The 26717-nt window shown below is 52.3% G+C and overlaps 1 protein-coding gene across 4 annotated transcripts in view; it reads left to right on the forward strand.

Moving 5' to 3' along the window:
- The window catches only part of TDRD12 (tudor domain containing 12), a 3388409-nt gene that overhangs the window by 2106729 nt on the left and 1254963 nt on the right, over positions 1-26717 (forward strand). For all 4 annotated transcript variants that reach the window (XM_078668261.1, XM_078668260.1, XM_078668262.1 and 1 more), the window contains one exon: positions 180-308. In XM_078668261.1, the coding sequence (XP_078524387.1) occupies positions 180-308 (129 nt within the window). The remainder of the gene's footprint in view (positions 1-179; positions 309-26717) is intronic.

Genomic DNA, 26717 nt, shown 5'->3' on the forward strand with positions numbered 1-26717 from the left:
TTAATTTAGTGACTTTTGTGTTCACCATGACAAGGCTTGTGGTTGTTGCTTGAGTAGAGTCTTAACCCTGCTCAACTAATAACCCAATTTCTTACATTTGTAAAAACAGTTATAGAATATCCGTTCACAGATGTAACTCATGTTAATATAATGCGTTATTTTAAAACTCTTATTGCTAGGTGGTACAGCTTTGTTTGGATTGTGAAAAAATATCCGCCTTACAAAGGACTTTGGATTTCACTCCAACTATTGTAAACAAAGTATTGATTTTCACAAATTCAGTAGATGAAGCCGAAGTAGCTTTTAAGGTAAGATTTTGGAAACAATATTCTGAAGTTGTCTTCTTTTATTGAACTTTTTCCAGTACACTTAACAATGTTAAAATATAACGGTTCCAGATGCTTCATAACCTATTGACTCACTTTATTTTAGTTGTTTTCCTGCCAGAATTCGGAGTTAGCAAATGATAATTTGGTTGGCAAGATCTGGCAGTTGTGGTAAACTTAGTAATTTTAGAATTAGACTTTTCCAAACTTTGCTTACTGCTGAATGTTGTTGTATGAAAAATGTTTCTTACACAAAACCAGGATTGCTCAAGTGCCACAAATTGAAATGACTACTTTCTGGGCAACTCTGTGGGTAAACTAAGATTACTGCCATAGAATTGTCATTTTATCTTGAAATTATGGAGTGGTGTGGCTCACTGGTTAGAGGCGGCAGACCCGGAAGCAGAGAACGGCCCGGGACCAGGGTTCAATTCCCGACGTGGCAGGGTTGTGGACCAGGGTCAGCGGACTCGATAATTCTCGCCTCGGTGCCTACTCTAACCAGGGATCACACTCGGCAACTCTGGGCATTAGCTTGTCCCATCTCTACAACGGCCCCCCACATTCGCCGGGGATGCCTGGTTTCACCGTGGAGATACCCAGTAGGGACTATCTCACAGGGATAGCCAAGACGGGTTCCCCAGCGGTCTACAGCGCCACGACGCCTCAGGGCAGCAGTGCGCTTTACAAGACACATACACACACATTACACACATTACTCCCACACTAATATAATTAAAGGGTCCTGAACTTTTATTGCAACTGTAGGAAGTAATGGGACAAGGCTATTTTGAATTGAAATCACTGATAGAAAGAATCAACACCAGGACTTGACAGGTTGCAAAGCCTCGACGCAAATCATGTCTTGGTGGTTACTGACTGGTCAGAAGCTGCTGAGGAGCAATGTAAATTTGTTGTCAGGCACTTAAAGATTTAGGGAAAAGAGGTGTGGGGTGGGAGAGATCTAGGTCTTTGGCCATGAAGGTTAGTAGATTTAGCAGGCGGCCTGTTTAGTTCTATGAGCTAAGAGGCACCAGCCTTGTGCACAGTGACTATACAATAGCTGCCTAAATGGCCCATCGCTGAGTAGAAGCTGGATGAGCCCATATAGAAGTGACTCCTCTGCTTGGTTGAGCATCTAGTGAAAAGTGTTGCAACTTGAAGAGACCATAAATCACTGGGAGCAAGACCACTGACTAATTGTCAGTGAAATTGCTCTCCCCCCTCGCAGCTTCACCATTGAGTGAGACCCTCCCTGAGCACCCTCCCCGAGCCCCTGCACTCTTAAGTGTTGCTGGTGTTCGAGGCCCTCCCCCACCCACCGGATCACCTGCGCCTCATCCCTGGTGGTCCAGTGGACCTCTGTCTCCTTGTCTCACTCCGCTCTCCTCTCTGTTTTTTCACTCGTTTTATCTCTAACTCCGTTTCTCTCTGTCCTGTACTTTTGCACTTTTTCTACCTTTTCTCCTTATTCCACTTATTTCCTTAGCCTCTCTGGTGGTCCAGTGGACTCCTGCTCTCCTTTGTCTCGCTCCGCTCTCCTCTTCGCTTTCACTCATTTTTCTTCCTCCCTCCTTCTTTCTCTGTTCTGCACCTTTTGCACCCTTTCTACCTTCTTGCCTTATTCCACTTATTTCCTTAGCCTCCTTTCTCTCTCTCTCTCTCTCCTTTCTGTTCCCACCCATTTCCTTGCCCTGCCACTGCTTGCCCCGCAGCCCCTCCCCACCCTGCACAACCAGTGCGACCAATCCAGCTCCCCTCCCAGCTGCGCAGCCCTCCCCGACCCCTACTTAATGGCGGCTGCTGGCACCCAAAGGCAAGCCCATCTGCGCCCGACCAGCGCCAAGAACCCTGACCTCCACACCGCCAACGCTATAGCCCTGCAGCACTCCACAAACCCAACCCAGGCCGCAACAACTGCAAGCAAGCTTTGCTGGCTAACTCCCATGGACCCTTCAGCTGTCACCACTGCAGACAAACCTGCAGCACCGACAGGAGCACGGACCCAGCACAACCAGACTGCAAGAACACACCCGAACCGAAGACCATGCAATGCATCCTCCTCAACGTCCGATCACTCCACAAACACGGCACCGAAATCTGGGACCCCCTCAACAGCAACCCCACCCGGCACCCCCACCCCCACCCCAACCGGACCTTGCGGACAGTTAACCAACTCCATCACAGACATTGTCTCCCCGCATGCCATCGCATCCACCAACTACACCCTGCTGGGCGTCCTCAACTTCCACATCGACAACCAACTGGGCCCCAACACCATATCCCTTTTGGACAACCACCACAACATTGGACTCCGCCAAATCGTGACTGAACTCACACACTCAGCAGGACACACCCTCAATCCCCTCTTCACAACAGGAACTCCATCACATTCAGCCACACCCCTGAACTCCCATGGACTGCCCACCGATGCGTTCACTTCACCTTCAGAAAACCCACCATCCACAGACACCAGCTCCTGCTCCCACGAAGAAACTGGACCAGAATCACCGACGACCAGCTCACCTCCTCACTAATCAACTCCGCCCCAAACATCGTGGAAACGGCGCCCCCAACACAGCAGCCCGAACCCTGCACAGATGGATCTCCAACAGCGCCATTACCATTGCCCCCATCAAGAAAAACACCACCACCCACGCCAAGAAAGCCAGATGTTTCACCAGTGAACTCCGAGAGTCCAGACGCACCTGTTGCCGCCTCGAAAAGGCCTGGAGCAACACCAAATCCAAAGAAGCCCACAACTTCAGAGCTGCCAACAACGTCCACCACCAACTCATCAGAAAAAAGAGGAAAAAAGCGATTGAAGACAGAATCTCCACCCACGCACACAACAGCAGAGAACTCTTCAACATCAATAAGAGTTCATCCAACCCACCAGCGAATCGACTGACATCCCTCCCTCACAAGACCTCTGCGACAAACTCAGCACCTTCTTTCACCACAAAATCAAAAGCATCTACGACAACTCAGATGAGGACAGCCCATACACGGAACCCCCACCAACCACCCCGACACCCTGAAGCCAATGATTGACAGCTGGACATCCCTCACCATTGAAGACAATGAAGTCAATCCACTCCGGGGCCTCCATGGACCTCTGCCCCCTCCACATCTTCAACAGAGCCGCCGACACCATCGCACCCATGCTCCGCCACACCATCAACCACAACCCTGGCGGCCGCCTCGTTCCCTGATGACTGGAAACATGACGAGGTCAACCCCCACTGAAGAAACCCACTGCGGACCCCACCAACCGCAAAAACTACAGACCCATCTCCCCTTTATCTCCCCTTTAGCTAAATCCTATCAAGCTAACAGACCTCTAAGATCGGATGAATTGCATTTGGCCTGTGTCCCAAGTATTGGAAGAGCCAGAACCGGAGGTTGGCTTTTTTCCTACAATGCCGCCAAGCTTTGGAATTCTCTTTCCCTCCAGCTACAGAAAGAAACTAATCACCTGATTTTTCGCAAGCTGTTGAAGACCTGGCTCTTCCCCAGATGAGCTCCATAGGCCTCTTCTTACTTCTAGCGCTGGGATGCCCATGGGTAGCCATGCGCTTTACAAATGCTACTTCTATTCTATTCTATTCTTCTGCTCCCGTTCCCGGCGAAAGTCATTGAGAAAGCCATCAACAACAAACCCGCCAATTTTATTGAAGAGCACAACATCCTCGACTCTTCCCAATCCTGCTTCAGGAAAATCCACAGTACAGAAACCACCCTCCTCGCCGCAACAGCCGACATCCGCCTCCCTACTGGACAAAAGAGAAACAGTAGCCCTCATCCTCCTCGACCTCTCAGCGGCATTTGACACAGTCTCCCACCGCACCCTGATATGCAGACTTCACGATGCAGGATCCAGGACAAGGCCCTCTACTGGATCAGCTCCTTCCTCTCCGGCAGAACGCAGCGGGTCAGACCCCCCCGCCCCCCCTCCTTCTTCTCAGATCCTACACCAACCGCCTTCCCCCAGCGCCCCTCCGTCAGCCCGACGCTCTTTAACGTCTACATGACTCCGCTCGCCCACCATCGTCAGAACCTACGCACTCACCATTGTGTGGTACTCAGACAACACCCAGCTCATCTTCTCCCTACCCAACAAACCCAACACTGCCAGACACAACTTGCGAGAAGGCATGGAAGCCGTCACCAAATGGATGAAGAACAGCTGCCTACAACTAATCACCAACAAGACGGAAGTACTCATGGGCCTAAACCCAAACGCCTGGAACGACACCTGGTGGCCCCCCCGCCCTTGGAAACCCCCCACCACCACGGACCAGGCACGCAACCTGGGAATCATCCTGAACTCAGAGCTAAAAATGGACCACCAGATCAACACCATCTCGGCCTCCTGCTTCCACACCCTGCGCCTCCTACGTAAGACCTTCAAATGGATCCCTCTCAAACACAGAAAGGCCGTTCCTCACGCCCTGGTCACCAGCAGACTTGACTACGGCAATGCACTCTACGCCGGAATAAACAAAAACCTCACCCACAAGCTACAGAACATCCAGAACACTGCCACAAGACTGGTCCTCAACCTGCCAAAACACTGCCATATCTCCTGGCTGCCATATCTCCCACTGTGCACACTCCACTGGCTCCCAATAGAGGCAAGAGTCACATTCAAGATGCTCTCCCACGCACACAAAGCCCTCTACGACTTTTTAATGGAATGTTGAGGAATAAATGTGCTGTGACAAGTTTATATGTTGGTTCCTAAGTTAAACAATATGCCAACTCTACATTTTCATCCAATAGAGGGATGGGCAAGTTGGGGTGCAACATTGTATAATTAGAAATATTTGAAAGAGACACGTTAGTGATAGATTTCTTACCTTAGAGGATCCCCAGGCGTCGGACTGGATCCGTAAAGTTTTGCTAGCAGTACCTCTGGGCATCAGTAGGTGGCGTCCTATGGCTCCGTGTCCGTCACTGGCGTTGTAAGCGCCGAGATGACGTCACGGAGACTACTTAGGCGCCACCCATGTGCGCTGATGTCAATTCTTTCTTTTTCCGCGCCAGCAAGCGCAGATCCCGAGAGAGCACGTACCTTAGTCACATTTTGACTACTCTTTTGAGACTTTTGTCTCCCCCTTCTTTCTCCTGGTGCACGTAGGGATGGCTGGTTGTAAGTCCTGTGGGGCCTTCCGTCGTAATATGCTCGGTGGCGGAACCCCATGATGTTTGCCTCTACTGCCTGGAGACCGACCATGACTCCCGGGACTGTCGAGCTATGGCCCGAAGGTCTTGAGGGAGCGGCGCAGGAAACTGCAGAAGGTTCGGCACTCGTCCAGACGCCGTTCTGGGTCCAAGGACCGCTCGCGGGGCCGCAGTCGTAGTTCCTCGGGCTCCAAGTCTTCGCCCTCTGATTCCAGTAAGCGACGATATAAAAAGAAGTCAAAGAAGCATGTTCGCTCTCCCATGTTCCCCAGTCTGTCCTCGGATGTGGACCAGGGGTTCTGCCACTGCGGCTCCCTTGGAGCCTGGAAGTCTAGCGGTCTACCCATCTTATCTAGGTCCGTCGGCGACTCCCGAACAGGTGCTAGAGTTTCTTGCCACCATGGACTACCTTTTTAGGCCGTGGGCTCCTGCCGGCGCGCCTTTGGACCCCGCAGTCCCGCGTCCAGATCCAGCTTTGGAGCCCCAGGATCCTACGCCGTTGGCTCCAGCATTCCTCCCTTGCCCCGGTTCCAGGAACATTTAGTTCCTGCCTGGGATCCGCATTGGGACGCAGCGCCGGCCCGACCCTGGCCGGTGCCATTCACATCGCCGTTTCCGGAGCTGTGTCCTTTCTCCGGCTCTACCGCCACGGACGTCTCCTCCTGCAGCGGAGGTGGAGGATGATTGGGAGGGGTCCAAGGACCCTCTTGCCCGTCAGTGTGACTCCGAGCAGGACTGGGTGGGTGGATGCGGGCGACCTTGACATCTCTTCTGACCCGGGGTTTGCCTCTCCTCCGACTACGATGGAGGAGGGCTCTTTGTACATGATGGTGCTCCGTCGGGGTGCTGAGGTTCTCAAACTCGACCTTCCTACGGTGGCAGTCAAAACTAACCTCCTCACCGAGGTGCTCCAGACAGCGTCTACTGTTGGGCACTTGGTCGCGGCTGGCCACAGGGGCTCCTGTGGATAAGAATGTCGCCAGTCGTCACTGCCCGCCGCCTGGTGACCCCACCTTTCTCACCACTCATCCGACGCCTGAGAGCCTGGTCATCCAAGCCTCGACGTCGCAGAGTGCCTTCCACACGGCTCCGCCGGATAAGGACTCTAAGAAGCTGGGAGCAGTTCGGTAATCGGGTATTCTCTTCGGCCAGCTTGGGGCTGTGATCGGTGAACACCGCCTGCTTATTAGGCAGCTATTCCCACGCTGTGTGGGATACCATTGTTGCCACAGTGTTCTGAGGAGGTTCAGGCTGTTCTTTCCCAAGTCGTTGCTGAGGGTAAGGATGCGGCTAAGTTCGCAATTCGGTGTCGTTTGGACACCGCTGACTCGTTGGGCAGGGCATTTTCTACAACTGCGGCGCTGCCTCGCCATGCCTGGCTGTGTTCCACTGGGTTCTCGCCCGATGTCCAGAAAACACTCATGGACATGCCCTTTGATGGCATTTGCCTGTTTGGCAATAAGGTCGACAGTGCACTGGAGTGTTTTAAGGACTCGCGGGCCATGGCCAAGTCCTTGGTCCTTTATTCAAAGAGCCCGGCCACTCCTGGTTTTCGTTCCTTTTGTGGCCACGGCAGGGGCGCCCAGTCATGATCCTCCAGCAAGCTTGTGCAGAACCAGCCTCAGCGCAGCCCCGGACGCGGCTTCTGCAGGGGTGGGTCTGGGAATCAGCGTGAGGGTCAGTCCGCCCACGCTGCTTCTACCTCCAAACTTTCCTAATCCGAGCGCTTCCTCCGGAAGGAGAAATTAAAAATGCTAACTCTGGCTCAGGTCCTGGCTGCCCTCTACCCTGGAGATTGGATGGTAGCGTTGGACGTGCAGGACGCATATTTGCACATCTCTGTCCTGCCGGCCCACCGGCGTTATCTGCAGTTCATTGTAGGCCAGGAGCATTTTCAGTTTGCCGTGCTCCCCTTCCGCCTTTCCAGCACACCTCGGGTGTTCATAAAGGTGATGACAGTGGTCGTAGCTCACCTGCGCAGGTCGGGGGTGTCAGTCTTCCTTTTCCTCGACGACTGGTTGTTGAAGGCGGGCTCGCCCCAGGCAGGCGTCGACCACCTTCAGACTACGGCCGACCTCCTGCATTTGCTGGGGTTCTCCACCAAGGTGCCGAAGTCACACCTGAGTCCCTCTCAGAAGCTCCCCTTCATCGGAGCGGTTCGGGATTTGACGCAGTTTCGGATTTATCCTCCCAAACAGCAAGTCTGGGATATTCAGGCTATGATTCCGATCTTTCAGCCTCTGTCCCGGGTGTCAGTCAGGATAACCCTCTGGCTTCTGGGCTTGATGGCCTCCTGCATCCTGCTGGTTACACATGCCAGATGGCATATGCGGGCTCTGCAGTGGGACCTGAAGTTCCAGTGGGCGCAGCATCAGGGCAACCTGTCAGATCATGTCCAGATCTCGGAGGGCACTGCAAGATTATTGCAGTGGTGGCTCACAAATCGCGATTGGGTCAATTGCAGATCCCTCTCGCTTCCCCAACCGGAGCACACAGTGGTGATGAATGCGTCCCTCCTGGGATGGGGAGGCCACTAGGGAGAGTCGGAAATCAGATGCCTCTGGTCTCCTGCAGAGTCCCGGCTCCATATCAACCTTTTGGAGCTTCGGGCTATCCGACTTGCACTGAAGGCATTCGTTCCCTCTGTCCGGGGAAGTGTGGTGCAGGTGTTCATGGACAACACCGCCGCCATGTGGTATTGCAACAAACAGGGTGGGTTGGGTCTTGGACCTTATATCAGGAGGCTCTGCGCCTCTGGACATGGCTGGAACATCAAGGCATTACCTTGGTGGTTCAGCACCTGGCAGGTTCTCTGAACGCCAGGACGGACAAACTCAGCTGCCGGTGCTTGATGCAAGGTCTCTTTCTGCAGTGCACGGAGCCTTGGTTAGATCTATTCGCCACCGAAGAGAACGCGCAATGTCTTCAGTTCTGCACATTGGAATTTCCAAGGCGGCACTCGCTCGGCGACGGTTTTCGCTGCGAGTGGAGCTGCTGTCTGTTGTACGCCTTTCTGCTTATACCACTTCTGCCAAGAGTGCTGAAGAAGATTTGGTGTGACCGGGCCCAATTCATCCTTGTGGCTCCGGATTGGGCACGAAGATACTGGTATCCCGAGCTACTCAGCATGGCGATCAATCCCCCGATCCGTCTGCCTCTTTGGGAGGATCTTCTGTCACAGCAGCAGGGGACAGTCCTATTCTATCTGCAGCGTACACAGCAGTTCTGGGTGGATGACCAACTTTTTGTTGGCTACATGGGCGCCAAAAAGGTCGGGCAGTGCACAAGGGAACCATCTCTCGGTGGGTCGTTCTGTGCATAAAGGCTCGTTACCCCTTGGCTAAGAAGGAGCCTCCTGTGGGGCTGCGAGCCCATTCTACCAGGGCAACTGCACCCACTACTGCTTTGGGACGCGGCGTTCCCTTGCAGGACATTTGTCAGGCAGCAACGTGTGCCTCGCTGCACACGTTTACCAAGCATTACTGCCTTGACAGTCCGGTCCAGAGAGACTGCTTCTTTGGCCGTTCTGTTCTGGAATCTATCACTAACGTGTCTCTTTCAGATGCACAAGTTACTACTTGTGTAACGATATATCTGCAAGAGACAGTTAGTGATAGATTCCTTACCGCCCCACCCATCCTCTCCGTTCTGCGAACTGATTACTAGGGTTAAGGCCATCCCTTTCAAAGGCCCTAGTTTCATGGCACCAGTGGTCGGTTTCTTGCATGGCTGTGCGTTCCTGGCTCAGAAAGCCATGCACAGAACTGACGACCGCTCGCATAGGTGGCGCCTAAGTAGTCTTCATGACGTCATCTTGGCGCTTACAACATCAGCGACGGACGCGGAGCCACAGGACGCCACCTACTGACGCGCAGGGGTCCTGCAAACAAAACTTTCCGCATCCAGTCTGATGCCTGGGGATATTCTAAGGTAGGGAATCTATCACTAACTAATGTCTCTCACAGACATATTGTTACACAAGTAGTAAATTGTGCAATAGTACCAAATAACACTGTTTCTCCAGCATTGAATCTTTCATAGATTCACATGCTTGTATCTTCCCGTCGTCATGGTAGTAGTCTTGCGGTAGTTCGAAAAGAAGTACAATAGAAGTACATAGAAACCACCAAAAGGAAAGAAAAACCTTGACATTTGTCAGCATCTTTAGGTAGGTCCAAACTTTGACCAATCAGAGACCAGCCCTAGGCCTCAACTCCCCAGTCAGAGCCAGCAGACCTCAGATTTTTAACCCCACGTCGTGTGTAAGGGAGTCTCCCTGAGGTCTGCTCAGTTTGTCAGTGATTGAACTTTTGACCCTGCTTGAATTCACCTCAAGTTACTGTCTTTCTACCTTCTTTACTTCAAATATGTCTGAGGGTTCTGAGAAGAGGCTTTTCAGGCCCTGTTGATCCTGTGGGAAGGCAAGGATTTTTTCTGAAGATCCACACTAGGACTCCCTTTATTGCCTTTACCCTGAACATACATCCAAGGATTGTAAACGCATTAGAACCTTTTCAGCAAAAACTCTAAAGGATAAAGAGGCCAGATTGTTGTTATGGGCTCCAGAAGAAGAATTCAAAATTAGACTCTCAATCTGATGTTGAAGAGAGCCCTGCACCATCCTCAGTTTAGAGGAAGTGTAAAAAGGAGGGTTCTACCTCATTAAAGGCTGATTTAAAGAAATTAAAGACAGAGAAATCCTCCACAGCCGAAAAAAAGCCCTTAAGCCTAATGAATCTGGCCTATTGAAATCCTATACTCCATCTCTGCCTGTCACACCTCTCAAACAGGCGTCGTTGACGAAGAAAGCACCGTCGACGGACCTGTCGTCGAGGACTTCCACTAAATCCCTGACTTCCATGGCGAAGGCTGCATCGTCGACCGCCGTGGTGACGTCATTGTCTACAAACACGGTGACTACTATTTCATCGTAGATGGCATCGACGACGACACACTGTGTCGACAATTGCGTCTACAGCTTTTTTGACTGCCCCGTGGACAAAGCTCCGTTGACAAGTGTTCAAATCACCCTCTCTGCCAGTATCGACAACGATCACTATCAGTCATCTACCGTCGTCGCCGGATCAAAAACAGGATACTAAAAGTCTCCATTTGGTACCAACATCTCCAGGAATGTCACCTTTAACCAAGATGTCACCATTGCTTCCCTCTCACCTTCTTGATACGGAGGAATCAAGGGATGAAAGTCTTTTTGGCCCCGCTTACAGCCTGTCACAGCTCAGTTAAAGGCCAGGGCACTGATGCGGAGGAAGAACAAGGACAATCAGATTATGTAGAAGGGGGATTATTCATTCTCGGGTCGTTCTCAGGCCCAACATTACGACTCTTTCCAAGAGCACTATCCTTATGAAGCTTATGAATAGCGTCTGGAGGTTCGGAGAGATTCCATGCTGGTGCCTGTCTCCCTGGTCACAGACCTTAGGCATATGGTGAATGACTATTATAAAAGATTTTCCGACTCTCATGCTCCAGTTCCTTTGACGCCCAGCGGTCCGAATATTCAAGTTGCTCCGCCTCCACCAGTAGTTACTCCACTGCCTGTTGCACAGGTTGAGAGACAGCCTCCTCAATGCATTACAATCCAGGATGATTACATTGAGAGTGAGGCAGACGATCAATCCGAGGAGGGTGAGCTCACTCAGGATCTGGACCTACTTGGTCAGGAATGGGATGATTATGTAGCTCCATCTTCGCTGACGCCTTCCCCTCCTCCGGCGGCTTCCCCCTGGGAGATATTAAGGACTTCCATGAAGTACTCGAGAGAGCCTCTAGAAGATTCGATGTGCTTTGCCTGTGGTCCAAACCGAATGTTTTCCTTACAATTTTAAGGATGCAACAAAGAAATCAGTTTGATCCATTCCGATTTTGGATTACATTTGGAGTGAAGGTTTGAAGATAATGAAGAACCCAGCCTGCGTTCCTGCTGTGTTACCGAGGATAGAAAATAAATACAAGGCACCTGATTCTGCTACATCATGTGTAATTGGCCATCCTCATCCAGATTCAGTAATAATGCAAGCTGCCCAGAGGCGTTCTAGGAATCCGCAATCTCCTTGTTCAGTGCCTCCAGACAGGGAAGGCAAACACCTTGATGACGGCATCGGCAAACGCTTCACTACTATGGCTGCTACTGCTATCAAGGCCTCTAACGCCTTAGCAATTTTGGGGAGGTACGGCCGTCAGTTATGGTCAGATCTGGCTCCTCTTCTCGAATAACTTCCTGAGGATAAAAAGAAAGAAGCGAAGGACCTCCTGCAGGAGGGGGTGGTAGAGTGTCTTCGGCGATGATTGATTGGGCAATGGATTTGTCTTCAAATGCTTTCAGGCAAATGGCAGGTGCCCCAATACTTCGTAGACAGGGCAGGCTTTGGGCGACGTCCTTCCACCCTAAAGTTCAATCGAAAGTTATGGATATGCCCTTCGATGAGGAAAATGTTTTTGGAAAACACATAGACGAAGAGCTACAGGGCTTCAAAAAGGATACTGAGACCGCACGTTCCTTAGGCACTATGCAACAAATGCTTTTTCAGTCCTTTCGTGGAGGCAGAGGTCAGTTCCAGCAAAGACCGTCCTACCATTCATACAGATATCAACCATATGGTCATCAGAGTTACAGACCACAATATGGAGGACAGCAGCAGCAGTAACTTTGTGCCTCCAATCTGTCATACAATCCGCAATCAGCTAGACGCAAGCCTGCAGGACGAGGAAAATTGCAGGATTCCTCAAGACGTCAGTGATGTTTCTCTTCCGCTAGCCACCTCATCTCGTTTTCAACCTCTACGGTCCTATCAGCTCTCTTCATTTCTAAATCAATAGCAAGCCATCACAAAGGACAAATGAATGCTGGACATCATCCAACACGGCCACACCCTAGAATTTGTCCACAAGCCTCCTCGAACTCCACTGGTCGGCGCCGTCGACCTCGTGACACCTCCGGCGCCGAATCCTGTGACGACACCTCCGCCCGCTCTGCTGGTTGTGTCCCCAGCCGACATCGACCCCAGCCTCCCCTAGATGTGGACACAGAGCCGGACTGGCGTTGACCGGCAGTTTTCTAACACTGTTCTCCTCTGGTGTTCCCTATCACCCTGACTGGCTACCAGAGGAGGGTGAGGAGGACTGGAAGGGGTCTGTGGACCCTATGGCAGACCAGTTAGAGGGACGGGACTGGAGAGAAGAGCTGGGTTAGGTCAGTAGTCTGGACACCTCCCCAAATGCTGGCATGCTAGTTCCCCCTACCGTGGCTACGGAGGAGGGTACATCTTGCGCAGTGGTGTTGCGTAGGGCGGCTGAGGCCTTAAACCTCGAGCTTCCTACGGTGGCAGTCAGAACTAACCTTCTGACAGAGGAGCTGACTCGCTAGGCAGGACCATTTCAATGTCAGTAGCCCTTAGACGCTACTGGCTAAGGTCCACTGGCTTTTCGGGTGGTGTCCAAGCTACACTTTTGGACATGCCCTTTGATGGCCATCGCCTGTTTTGCGACAAAGCGGACAACGCGCTCAAGCACTTAAAGGGCTACGGCTAGATCCTTGGGCCTCACTTTCACCTCTCACCCCGCACAGTTTGCTTTTTACCCCTTTAATGGCTACGGAAGAGATGCCCCGCCACATTCCACCCGGAGCCACAGGCCTGCGCAAGCTGGTCAGCCTCTGCGCGGCCGGGGACGTGGGACCCACTGTCGTGGGTCTGGGAGCCAGCGGGGGGGGCCAGTCCAAAAGCGCCCGCTCTGCAGCAGCCTCCAAGCCCTCCTAGTCTGACCTTTCAGGGCCACCAATCTCCAGTGGGCGGCAAGATTCTCCATCACCTTCCCCAACGTCTCAACATCACGCCGGACACGTGGGTTTTGCCGATAGTCCGAAGTGGCTTCTTCACAAATTTCTCCCCCCCCCCCCCCATCCATGCCACCTCAATTCCATTGAATGTCGGAGGATCACCTGGCCCTTCTCAAACTTCTCAAACAGGAAGCTACGTGTTTCTTGGCCAAGGGAGCCATCGAGCAAGTTCCTGCCCCAGAAGTAGGTTGTGCCTGTTATTCCCACTACTTTCTGGTGCCCAAGACAGAGAAGTTCAAAATATTGACACTGGCGCAGGTCCTGTCTGCCCTGGAGACTGGATGGGTGCGTTGGATTTGCAGGATGCTTATTTTCACATCCCCGTCCTGCCGGCCCATCGACGTTACTTACGGTTCACGGTAGGCAATGAGCACTTTCAGTTTATTGTGCACCCCTTTGGCCTTACCAGCGCCATTCGGGTGTTCACGAAGGTGATGGCGGTGGTCGCAGCTCATCTGTGCAGATCAGGGGTTCCAGTCTTCCCCTATCTCTTCAAGTGGCTGTTGAAGGCGGGCTCGCCCCAGGCTGTCAGCTCCTCACCTGATCTCTCACCTGATTCCCTCTCGGAAGCTTCTTTTTCTCTGAGCGGTTCTGCACACAGTGTTGTTTCGGGCTTATCCTCCCGAGCAGTGAGTCCGGGGTATTCGGGCTATGAATCCGATCTGGAAACCTCTATCCCGGGTTTAGGTCAGAATGACCCTGAGGCTACTCGACCTCATGGCCTCCTGCATTCTGCATCCTGCTGGTGGACTATGCCAGGAGGCATATGCTGGCTCTGCAGTGGGACCTGAAGTTCCAGTGGGCAGAGCATCAGGGGAATCTTTACGATTGCGTCCAGATCTCGGAGGGCATTGCACATCAGTTACAGTGGTGGCTAAGAGACCAGGATTGGGTCAACGGATGGTCCCTCTCCCTTCAGCCAGAATTCACAGGGATGACGGATGCCTCTCTTCTGGGCTGGGGTGGCCACATGGGAGAGGCGGTGATCGGAGGTCTTTGGCGGAGTCTGGGCTCCACATCAACCTTGTAGAGCTTAGGGTGATTTTGCACTCAAGGCATTCGTTCCTTCTGTCAAAGGAAGAGTAGTGCCGGTGTTCACAGACAACAACATCAACATGTGGTACTGCAACAAACAGGGCGGGTGGGGTCAAGGACCCTATGTCAGGTGGCACTTCGTCTCTGGAAGTGGCTGTAACATTAGGGCATGTCCCTGGTGATTCAACACCTGGCCGGTTCTCTGAAGCCAGGGCCGATGAACTCAGCTGCTGGTGCATGAAGGATCACAAATGGCATCTTCACTCTGAGATGGTGCAAGGTCTCTTACAGCAGTGGGGAGAGCCTTGATTAGATCTATTCTCCACTGAAGAGAACGCACAATGTCAGCAGTTCTGCGTGTTGGGATTTGCAAGCCAGCACTCGCTTGGCGACGCTTTTTGGCGCAAGTGGAGTTGCAGTCTTCTATACGCCTTTCCGCCTATACCTCTTCCACCCAGAGTGCTGAAGAAGATTAAGCGTGACAGGGCCCAAGTCATTCTTGTGGCCCGGACTGGGCTCAAAGAGTATTGTATGCCGAGCTCTAACACATGGCCATCGATTCTCCGAACAGACTGCCCTTTCGGGAGGATCTTCTGTTGCAGCAGCAGGGGACAGTCCTCCACCCGAACTTGTCCAGTCTCCACCTCCTTGCATGAACATTGAGTGTCAACAGCTTTCGACCTTCCTCCCGAAGTGTGTAACGTTATCTTGGCAGCCAGGTGTTTCTCCATCAAAACAATATATGCATGTAGATGGAACAAATTTGTGGCATGGTGCGCAGCAAAGGCTGTGGATCCCCTTTCTGCACCCATTTCAGAGGTTCCTCTCTTCATTATTTCTTTCGCCCAGCAGGGCTCTGCTCTGAGCACTTTCGTCCTTTATTTTTTTGTAAAATTTATTTTTATTCAACTTTTGCTAGAAGGAAAGAGAGGAAGAGAAGAAGGAGAGAAAGGAGGAGAGAAAGAAAAAGAGAATCGCACCGGCGACAATACCGCCAAAAGTCCCTCACAGGGGAGCTGGAATGAGCACTCAGAGATATAAACTGGTAGTTGCAAGGTGGGGTGGCAAAACACGATAACAGAATTCAGGTCGGAAGTCCAATGTCTGCCATGGAGTTCTAGGCGGAAAGCCGTGAGTGGCCTAACGGCCGGTAGATGGAGTAGCGTTGCAACTGATTCAGGAGACTATCTTCCCCAGAGGCTGAGCAGCGGCGCAACAAGTAACAAACCCCTTACCCAACTAAGTCCCCCCCTCCCCCCCCTGGTGGTGGCAACTATAACACTCACACTCAGTACAAAGCTTCACAGGCAAGCGATCCGATTAAATCTGAAACAGGTGAAGTGCGCGGAACGTAGGCGGGCAGACCGCAGATGGTAGGCCTCGTGACAAGAAGCGGACCAAAGGACCCCATCGGAACAGAAAGTTTTTAAAATTGCCCAGGAAGATGTCCGCCATTCTCTCCATGCTCAGCAGACCCCACAGTCTCGCGTGCCACAGTGATGCGGTCGGGGCATGTGGTTTCTTCCATGCCGCCGCCAACGTAAGTTTAGCTGCCCCTAAGCAAAGCCACAAGATGCGTTTATCCGCTTTAGTTTGATGTTCCAACATCGGGTCACGGAGGCCCATGGACAGGACATGGGCCATTGAGTCCGATATCAGGTACCCCAAGATATCCTTGATGTGGGAAAGAATTTCAGCCCAGTAAGGGCGAATGATCGGGCAGTCCCACCAGATGTGGCAGAAATCCCCCAACAGACCGCAACCCCTCCAGCACCTATCCGAAGAAGCAGGAAATATTCGGCGGAGCTTAGATGGGTAAAGATACCAATCGTGCATGGTCTTTAAGTGGGCTTCCCTAAGGCTCACCGAGTGATTGTGCGTCATGATGTTACTCCAAAGATGTTTCCACTCGTCATCAGAGACGTCACGTCCCAGAAGGAGCTCCCAGTGTTCCATGTAGCGGGGGCGCGGAGAAACCGCAATGGTCAGCAATAGCCCGTATATGAAAGAGATCGTCCCCCTCATAGTGGAGGTGCGGAGTAGAAAGGACTCGAATGGAGAAGGCGGCCGGGTAGCGGCCTCGCACACCCCCACTGACGTGGCCCAGTGGAGAAGTTGGGTGTGTCGAAAGCGCTCCGTGACCGGAACCCCATAGTCACGCATGCATTTGTGAAACGTGAGAGGAGCCACCCCATGGAACAGGTGTGTAAGTGCCCTACAACCTCCCTCTCTCCACAGCCTGAAGGGTCCCTCCAGCAGCGCCGGCGGGTAGGCCGGGTTGAAGTGAATGGGGGTGAAGGGGGATGGAAAGGTGGTCCAGCGGTCGTCACCGGCAACCGTGTCCCAAACCTTCAGGACCGTGCTAGTGGGAGTGCTAATGTAGGCGTTCTTCGGCCGGTCAACTTTGGGCTTCCAGATCAAGTCCCATATCGACCTCCCAGCCACACTCCTATCCATATGCAGCCAGTGTTTCTCCGACATCTGCTGCGACCATTCCACTATCACCCGCGGCTTTATAGTATAAGAGCATGTCAGGGAACCCCACTCCTCCTTCCCCTCTCGGGCGCCGCAGCGTCGCGAAGGGGATACGGGCCCGTCCACCCTGCCAGACAAATCTCAACATTAAGGTCTTTAAGCGCCGAAAAAAGTCCATCTCTATAGGAACGGGAAGAGCCTGGAAGAGATAGAGGAACTTAGGCAGGAGGACCATCTTGAGGGCATGGATCCTGCCAAGCCATGACAGGAATTTCGGCTTCCATCGGTCAAGGTCTGCTCTCACCGCAGCCAGCAGGGGGGGAAGTTAGCCGTAAACAAGGAGCCCACGGTGGAAGTCAGGCGGACTCCCAAGTATAATGAGGCAGACGCCCCACTGCAAGTCCGTGAGCAAGCGCACTCGCTCCACTTCCGCTGAGGAGAGAGTCAGGTTCAGTATGTACGACTTGTCAAAGTTGACCTTGAATCCCGCCGCTGCCTCAAATCTGGAGAGCACCTCCTGAACATGCGGCAATGAGTGGGCCGGATCCCCTAGGGACAATAGCACATCGTCCGCAAACAGGGAGATCTTGTGCTCCTCCCCCATAAAGGGAAGGCCCTTGATGTGTTCCCTCTCCCGTATCGCAAGCGCCAGGGGCTCAATACTCAAGGCAAAAAGGAGAGGGGACAACCCTGCCTCGTACCCCGGGAGTGGGGGAAGCAAGCAGACCGATGACCGTTGATCAGCACCCTCGAGCTAGGACTGCTGTAATTAGCCCGAATCATTGTGAGGAATTGGTGCGAAAAGCCAAAGGCAGTCAAAGTGCGAAACAGGAATCCCCAATCGACACGGTCGAAAGCTTTCTCCGCATCCAACCCCACCAGTATTGCCGGAATGTTAAATCTGGAGGCCTTCTCTATCAAGTGCAGCACGCGCCGCAAGTTGTCATGCGTTTGCCGCCCCTTAATGAAACCGGACTGGTCCGGATGGATAATGGCTGGCATCAGATCTTGGAGCCGGCGGGCAAGGAGTACATTTTAGCATCCACATTCAGGAGTGCTATCGGACGGTACGACGCGCATTTGGAGGGGTCCTTTCCTGGTTTGGGAATCACGGTTATCATGGCCTCTGCCATAGTACCAGAGGTTTCCCCAGTGGTCGCCATTTCGTTAAAAAGCGAGACTAGGCAATCAACCAGTTCAGACGCAAATGATTGGTTGAAGAGAGCAGTATAGCCGTCCGGCCCAGGAGCCTTGTTAGGCTTCAGGGCCTTAATAGCCTCTAGCACCTCCTTCCTGGAAAAGGGGGCCATCAGCCGCTCATTCCACTCTTTTGAGACCTGCGGAATGGGGAGATCAGTTAGGAACGCTTCCTGAGCGCCCTGGTCCAGGGAGTCACCCTCATACAATGCTGCGTAGAATTGGCCAAAAATGTCCGCCTTGTCCCCGTCCCGATGTTGCACATGTCCCCCCGAGTCCTGGATCCCCCCTATATATTCTTTCTCTCGTTTTACACGGAGTTGACGGGCCAAATGCCGTCCCACCTTGTTCCCTTGCGAGTATGATACGCGCCGTAGTCTCAGGAGGGTAAACTCCGCACGATTGGCGTAGTGGGCCTTCAATTTCCCCCTGGCGGCCGTCAGCGGCCGGAGCGTCGCTCGAGAAGGGTTCAACTTGTGCGCCCGTTCCAAGTCGTCGAGTTCCGCCTCCAATTTCTCCCTTTCCTCCCTCCGCAATCGGTTAAGGTTCGCGTTGAGGGCTATGCAGGTGCCCCTCAAGGAGGCCTTGCACGCGTCCCAAGTATTAAACACGGATGTGTCCGAAGTTGGGTTGAGAGTCAAGAACTCCCTGATGGCCTTTCTAAGCTCCCGACACGATGTATCATCCCTGACCAGCGCCGCTGGGAAGTACCATTTCCGAAAGCCATCCCCCTTCACCGACCACTGCAGCACGAGTACCAATAGGCTATGATCTGAGACAGAGAGCGGAAAGACCCTGGAGTCACGGACATCCCCCTTAAGTGCCTGACTTACACAAATATGGTCTATGCGGAAGTAGGAATGGTGCACGTGGGAGAAGAATGTATAATCTCGGGACTGGGTGTGCACAGGGCGCCATCCATCTATCAGCCCCAGGTCGCCCATCCTATCTTTCGTTGCTGTGGAGAAGACACCGGAATCTGTCCTCTGGGCACGGGAGCTGTCTAAGGATTTGTCCCACACCAGATTGAAATCACCCAAAGCAAACAAGTGTCCCTCCACAAAGTCCCCTACTTTATCTAACAAACCTTGCAGGAAGTTGTTCTGCTGAGCGTTAGGGACATACACCACCACAAATGTACACAAATGACCATAAAGCAACTCTTTGACCATCAACCATCGGCCCTCCTTATCACAACTCACTCCCACAGGTTGGAACTGGAGGGATGCCCGGAAAAGAAGAGCCACCCCCCTGTGCTTGGTAGAGGCAGAAGATCTATAGATGAGGGGGAATTGCTTATGCCGGAGCCGAAGCTCGTCTCTGCGCGCCAGGTGGGTCTCCTGGAGGCCCACCACATCCAGGTGATGGTCTATCAAGTATTTCCAGGTCCTTTGACGTTTCTGCGGGGAGTTGAGACCCTTCACGTTCCACGTGCCTATGCTAAGAGGCATGAGGAGACATCAGACCCCACCTCTTCACAATCGCTAAAGCAACACACCTCTGCCCCGCCACTCCACAACCATCCCAGCCCCTCCTCCACCAGCAGATCCTTGTCGCACACACCCGCCCCGCCCCACCCTTCCCCGTCGTCCCCTCCCACTTCCAACCCCACGAGACCAACAGCCCCGGACCCACAGCAGACAGAGGGAGGCCCCAATAGGGGTACCACATCCCAGAGCACTACGGGCAAGGAATACAGCATGCAAGCGCCAATGACTCGTTCTCCTAGGCAGAGCACTACATTCATCAGACATCCAGTAGTCACCACCACCACACAGTCCCCCCCGTCCCCCACCCCAACTACCCCTCTCCCCACCCCCCCAGAACTCCCCCCCCCCCCCACCCCGACACACCAAAAAACCCATAGCACAAAACAAAACAATCCCAAAGGAGGCAAGCCCTGAGTAGAATAGTCTGAAGGACTTCCCAAGGGCTGGGGTCGGGAACCAATCATAGGGTCCCCCAAGGCCAAGGACCGGGGTGTCTTCTCAAAAAGTACAAACATACCCTTGGTACCTGAGTTCACGTGCCCCTCCGGCACCGGATGGCCAGCAGTCCGAGTTCAGGCTGCCCCGGAGCTCTGCTGGGAGGACATCTCCGTTGCCGAGGCCACGGACTCCACCGCGTCCCCTCTCTCCTGCAGACTAGTCGTGCGGTCAGGCCATCTGCGGCTCGCCTCCGAGCCCACTCTGTGCCATGATGAGGATCGGCGCCGCCTCCGTGAGGGCGGGCTGCCAGCTCCAGGCGCGGGGGACGTGTCATCTATGCCCAGAAGCTCCTTCGCCTCCCGGAGAGAACGGATCTGCGCCAACCTGTTTGGCCACCGAAAGACAATGCGGAAGGGATGGCCCCATGAGTAGGAAATGTTATGTTCTCGCAGGTAGGCGGTCACCGGTCGAAACTCGCGCCTCTTTTGGAGTGTCGTGCCTGCCAGGTCCTGATAAAGCTGAGGGCGATGCTCTCGGAATTGCAAGGAAGGAATGTCCCGTGCCTTTCTCAGGATTCGTTCCTTCAGCTGGAAGTCATGCACGCAGACCAATATGTCTGGGGGCGATCCACCCCCACGTCTGGGCAGTCCCACCCTGTGAACCCTGTCCATCCTAATTTCTTGCAGGTCCTCTTCGTCCAGAATTTGCAGGAAAAGTACTTGCACATAGCCTCTAAGATCGCCCGCTTCGCCGTCCCACGACACCGCCCGTATCCGGATGTTGTTCCTGCGGGAACGGTTCTCCAGGTCTTCCGCGTGGGCCTGCAGGTCTAAGTTCTGCTCCATAAGCCGCAGCACGTCCTGCTGCAGCTGGTGGACATTGTTTGCCATGCTCAGGTCGTGATCCTCCAACGTAGCCACACGCTCTCCAATACCATCGACATCCCGTCGCACTTCGCGGAGATCAGACGCTAGTTGAGAGCGAAGCTCCGAGATATCTTCCTTTATAGATGCGAAGAGCTCCGTCATGAAAGCCTTGGTAGCAGAGGCCTCACCATCATTCTGCCCGGGCGAGGCACTAGGGCCAGGAGATGCTGGTGGCTGGGAACCCTTGGCCGTGCCCTCCTTACCGGGCTTCCCTTTGCGCTGCGAGGCCGACATCGCCGCCACTCTACTCCGTCAGGGAAGGCAGGCGGGAAGCACAGCGCAACAGTGCGGAACTCCGTCGAGACGGTCGCAGCCAGTCGCAAGCGAAGACGCCACCCCAACGACCACAGCTTTTGCCAATGCCCCTTCAACAGATGCGGAGTATCCAGACGGTATATGTCGTCTCCCTTCCGTGATCCCAGTATGTAGACGGGCCGGGTCCCGGAAGAGGCAGGGTGCCGCACACGGAGCTAATCCTCAGCCGCACAGTCAACCAGGCTGCTACCAGCCGCTGATGCAGGGAGGCAAGGAATGGCCAAAGGTCCACCGTCCCACTCGGGACCAGCAGCTCAGGCTCAACCCTCCGTCGGGACCAGGTCCTGGTCTTTCAGTTGCACCTACACTGCTTACAGGCCTCCACAGTCACGCAATGACCGTCTCCCCAAAGTGCAGCCTCTCCACGCTCATGCAGACTACGTCCTGTAGGTGGGGGGGGGGACAAGGCGGACCCCCGGCGGCTTATCGCGCCCTCCTCGCCCTGCACGGGGCCCGGGGGGTCCCCAGGGGCACTCACGCTTCCAACTTCCGCTCCTCCGCGTGCCCTGTATGGCTCCACGCTGGTCCCTGGTTGCACAACACGTGGCCGGGCCTCTCGATGGATGCACGCGCCTCTAAGTGCTCCCCACTGTGGGCCGTGTGGGGTCCTCGCTCGGTCAGCGCTGGTCACCGCTACCAACGCCGTAGCTGTGCAGGGGGCCCAGGGTCCCGGCTATCCCCGGCGTCTGTTCCTCCCCCACGTGGCTCCCAGGACGCCGTGCACCCGCAGGTCGTGAGGCCGGGCGGCACTACTTCCTCCGCCCTGGGACCAGCCCCCCGCACTCCTCCGTGGAACGCCGACCAGGGTCCGGCCGCACCTGCAGCAGCAGCATCTCCGGTGCGGTTCTCAGTTACCCGGCCTGCCCTCCGTGACCAGGCTGCAAGCCCCGGACTTGCCTGGGCCGCAGTCCGGGAGTCGTCTTCACCACGGCGCCCACGCTCCGCCTCCTCTCCGACCCGGAGGCCGCCGCCTCGGCAGTCTTGCAGGGGGGCTCGCCTCACCGCTCACTGGAGTCCACGGGTCCCGGTCAGCACCTCAGAGCCGCCACGGCGTACAGCACCCCTCCGTGCGGCCGGAGCTTCCCGTGGCCGCTCGATGCTGCAGAGCGACCCTCGGTTCACCCGCCTCAATCGCGGCGCCGCTCCCACGCACCGCCGTAGCTCGCTCGGGCCAGTCACCGGACACGGCCCCCAGGGGGACGCAGGGGTGTCCAGGAAGTCGAACAGGAGCCCGGGGCAGATGCTGGACAAAGCTATAAAGGGCCTGGCGCCGGAGGGACTGAAAACACATCTTACTCCGCCGCCATCTTGGACACGCCCCCCTTTTGTCCTTTCTTAAGCTTCCTGAACAGCCTTCTCTCTTCGAGTCCCCTATTGTAAATCGCTTCCTTAAGGGCATTACTCACTTTTTTCCTCCAATTCCTTTCGTAATGCCACAATGAGACTTGAACCTGGTTCTGGCCTACCTTATATGTGCTCCTTTCGAGCCGCCGCATAACTGTCCTCTCAAACTTTTTACTCTTAAAACTGCCTTTTTGGTTGCCATCACCCCTGCTCGCAGGAGTGAGCTTCAGGCTCTTTCTTCCAAACCTCCTTTCCTCGCTGTTCATCCAAACATATTGTCCTTCGCACTAGGCATTCTTTCCTTTTCAAAGTGGTTACCTCTTTCCACATAGGACAGACCATCACTTTGCCCACCTTCCTTCCGCTCCCTTTTAAAGAGGAGGAGAGGCTCCACCATCTGGATTCAAAACGTGCGCTTTCAATCTATCTGGATTGCGCAAAACAATTTCGGGTGGATGACCAGCTCTTTGTTGCGTATGTGGGTGCCAAGAAAGTTCGGGCTGTGCAAAAACTAACCATCTGTCGATGGGTCGTTTTTTGCATCAAAATCTGCCATTCCTTAGAGAAAAAGGAACCCCCAGTGGGTTTGCGTGCCCATTTCACCAAAGTGACGGCAGCTACTACTGCTTTGGGACGTGGAGTCTCCCTTCATGACATCTGCCAGCCAGCTACATGCACCTCATTGCACACGTTTACCAAAGACCTGAGAGACGGGTTCTTAGGCCATTCAGTTCTCCAGGACTTTCTGGTGTGAACTTGGTTCGCAGACCCACCTCCGGGTTGGTATTGCTGGTGTATCTATTCTAAGGTGAGGAATCCATAACTAATTGTCTCTTTCAGATGAACAAGTTACTTACCTTCAGTAACAATATATCTGTAAGAGACATAGATTAGATATGGATTCCTCACTGCCCCACCCAATTTCCAGTTCTACGAACTGACTTCTAGGGTAAGGGACTTCCCTTCAGAGCTCTAGCTTTGTGCACCAGTGGTAAGTCTCTTGCATGGCTCTGCGCTTTTGGCATGGAATGTTGTGTAAAGAACTGATATCAACTCACAGAAGGGGTGTCTAAGTAGATACCGCCAAGTCAATCCGGTGACCACGATCCCAACCACGAACGCGTAGTCGACCGACCCCACCTACCGACGCGCAGGGGTACTGCTGAAGAAATATTCTCCGGATCCAGTCTGATGCTTGGGGATAGTTCTAAGGTTAGGAATCTAATAACTAATCTATGTCTCTATCAGCTATATTGTTAACGAAGGAAAGTAGCATGTTCTTTACAGCAGTAACTGATGATTACAGGTGAGAAGACCATCCTTGATGAAGAGGCCCAGTACGTACTAGTGCTTGTTAAACTTACTCTGATGGACTAATTTATGGTGAGAAGCAATCTCTTATCACTCAACAAATGTTATCATTCATTCTAATCAAATACTTGCTGTTTTTAATGGTAAAATACATTTTAATCATAGTTCGCAATTACTGAAATATAGTATATATTTCTAAAAGTTCTCCCAGTTTGAACAACTAAAACATGTTGTATTTTATTGATGATTGAGACATTGCTTATCACCATAAATCTTAGTGAATTCTAGCCTCATATTCCTTACTTGTGAATAGCCCCAGGCAATAGACTGGATCGGCTAGTTTTTTCGAACTGTACCCCTGCGCCACCGGTATGTGGCGTCGTTTGGGTCTGCGTCAGAAGTGTTGTACACGGTACCTATGTATGTGCCACCTTGGTGCGCTGACATCCGTGGCTTGCTCACATCAGTTCGGTCCTTACCACACCAGATAACGCTGATGCAGATTTAGCTACCCATCAGTCACTCTTTGCTCGCTTTTTGTTGACTTGGTTGACTTTTTTTCCTGAGATTTTTCTCCTGGTGTGATGTCACTTAAGAAACTGGCTGGTTTCAAACCATGTGATGCCTGTCACTGGCAAATATCGGTGACACACCCCCACTTAATTGTTTGTGGTGCTTTGAGCCATAACAATACAAGACATTCCCTCGTGGCCTCAACATAAGTTCTTAATTGGTATTACTCAAATACTTTCAAAGAATTTTTCCTTCAGATCAACACAGGTACACTTATTTCAAAATATTTTTAGTATTTTTATTCATTTTTTTACATGTATATCAAAATTACTTTTCTTATTCGGTGTGTCGGGCATGGTGACTGAGTGAGAGGATTTGTGAAACAGGAAACAAACGGTCGATTTCTGAACATTGTTATAACGACTCAAAAGCAATAATTTGGAGACGCAAGCCAATGAAGATATCTCTGAAAAATTGAAAGTAAACTTTAATTGAGATTCGCTCCGCTGAATATTAAAACAAGAAAGAAGGCAACGTATACTCCAACCTAACTTTGCACTTGGGAATATCTCTGAAGGGTTGTATCAGCCCAGTCAATGCCATCTAATGATACATGCCCTGAGAGCACTCAGAGGATACCCTGTATCCACACTATAAGGAGGCAAACGTTTATCTGTTGGTCCTGAGGAAGGTGGTACAAGTCCACGGAAACGCACGTCAACCTGGCGTGAAGAGTCACTTGTATTATCTGTGCTACCTCAACTGCAGAAAAAAGAGATTGTCCTGGTTATTAAGTGAAGTGTTTGCAGATGAATGTATGAGTAGTGTATGTTTGTTGATAGGTGTGTGGTTTTCAGGGTATTGTTTTTTTTTTTAAAGAGATAACTATTTGCACATTTTGATCTACAAAATATGTATATAATGAGTATTAAAAAAAAGTTTTTTTTAAATCCATGTAATGGAAAAGAACAATATAGTGAAGATTGAAAATGAATAAGAAAAGTAATTTTGATATATATGTAAAAAAAAATGAATAAAAATACTAAAAATATTTTGAAATAAGTGTACCTGTGTTGATCTGAAGGAAAAATTCTTTGAAAGTATTTGAGTAATACCAATTAAGAACTTATGTTGAGGCCACGAGGGAATGTCTTGTATTGTTGTTGATGCTGTCCCCTCTTTTCCCAGGCCAAATTTAGCTAGTAGAGGGGGTCCCAAACTTATGCTGGTGCTTTGAGCCATGTTAGGAACAACAAGGGACCCCAATTGAGTCAGCATAGGACCTCGGGGAGCATATTTTTGAGAACAACAGCGGTCCCATGCATACAAAATAATACGAAACAAGCATTTACAATGCAATGGTTTTGCCTTTGTTAAAGTTAGAGCTATTGGCATTGCTCTTGACATTATATTTATTTATGTTTTTTTAACATAAATAAATGGCATTGCCATTTACAATGCCACTAGCTTTATCTCTCGCAAATGACACACACAAACACACACAGAGCCCCCCCACACACACACCCATACAGAGCCCCCCCACACACACCCACACAGCCCCCCACACACACAGCCACACAAAGCTTCCCACACACACAGCCACACAAAGCTTCCCACACACACAGCTACACAGAGCCCTCCACACACACCCACACAGCACAAGCAGGCAACAGGGGCACACGGAGGCACAAGCAGTGGGTGCATCGGTGGAGCTGAGTGGTGGGTGCATCGGTGGAGCTGTGTCGGTGGAGCTGTGTGGTGGGTGCATCGGTGGAGCTGTGTGGTGGGTGCATCGGTGGAGCTGTGTGGTGGGTGCATCGGTAGAACTGTGTCGGTGGAGCTGTGTGGTGGGTGCATCGGTGGAGCTTGAGTGCTACCTCCTGCACCATCAGTAGCAGACATATTAAAATGGCACAGATGGTCGCTTTGGATCAGCCAATCTGTGGTGGACATTTTTGAGTTTCTTAAAGCATAAGAAAATTAATTCAAAGATAACCATCAAGGATGCGCTCGCCATCGCGGATCCATCTGGGAGAGAGAAAAAACCATTGGCAAAGTCCAACAGATTTCACAAGCAAGACCTACGGGCTTTGTCAATGCCTGTTGACAGAAATATAGGCTTTGAAGTCAAGACATGTTAAATGATGTTGGTTTATAAACCAGTTCTGAGTGTAACATACTTGACTTGGGACCACTTAGCAGAGTTGTAACTAACTGCTCCCCTACCCAACATATGTCAGAGGCAAGTTATACATCGGTAGTCTTAAATGTAATAAATACAAAGTTTGATAATGGCAATATC

The sequence above is a fragment of the Lissotriton helveticus genome, chromosome 12 (genome assembly GCF_964261635.1).
Source record: "Lissotriton helveticus chromosome 12, aLisHel1.1, whole genome shotgun sequence".
Classification (NCBI taxonomy): domain Eukaryota; kingdom Metazoa; phylum Chordata; class Amphibia; order Caudata; family Salamandridae; genus Lissotriton; species Lissotriton helveticus.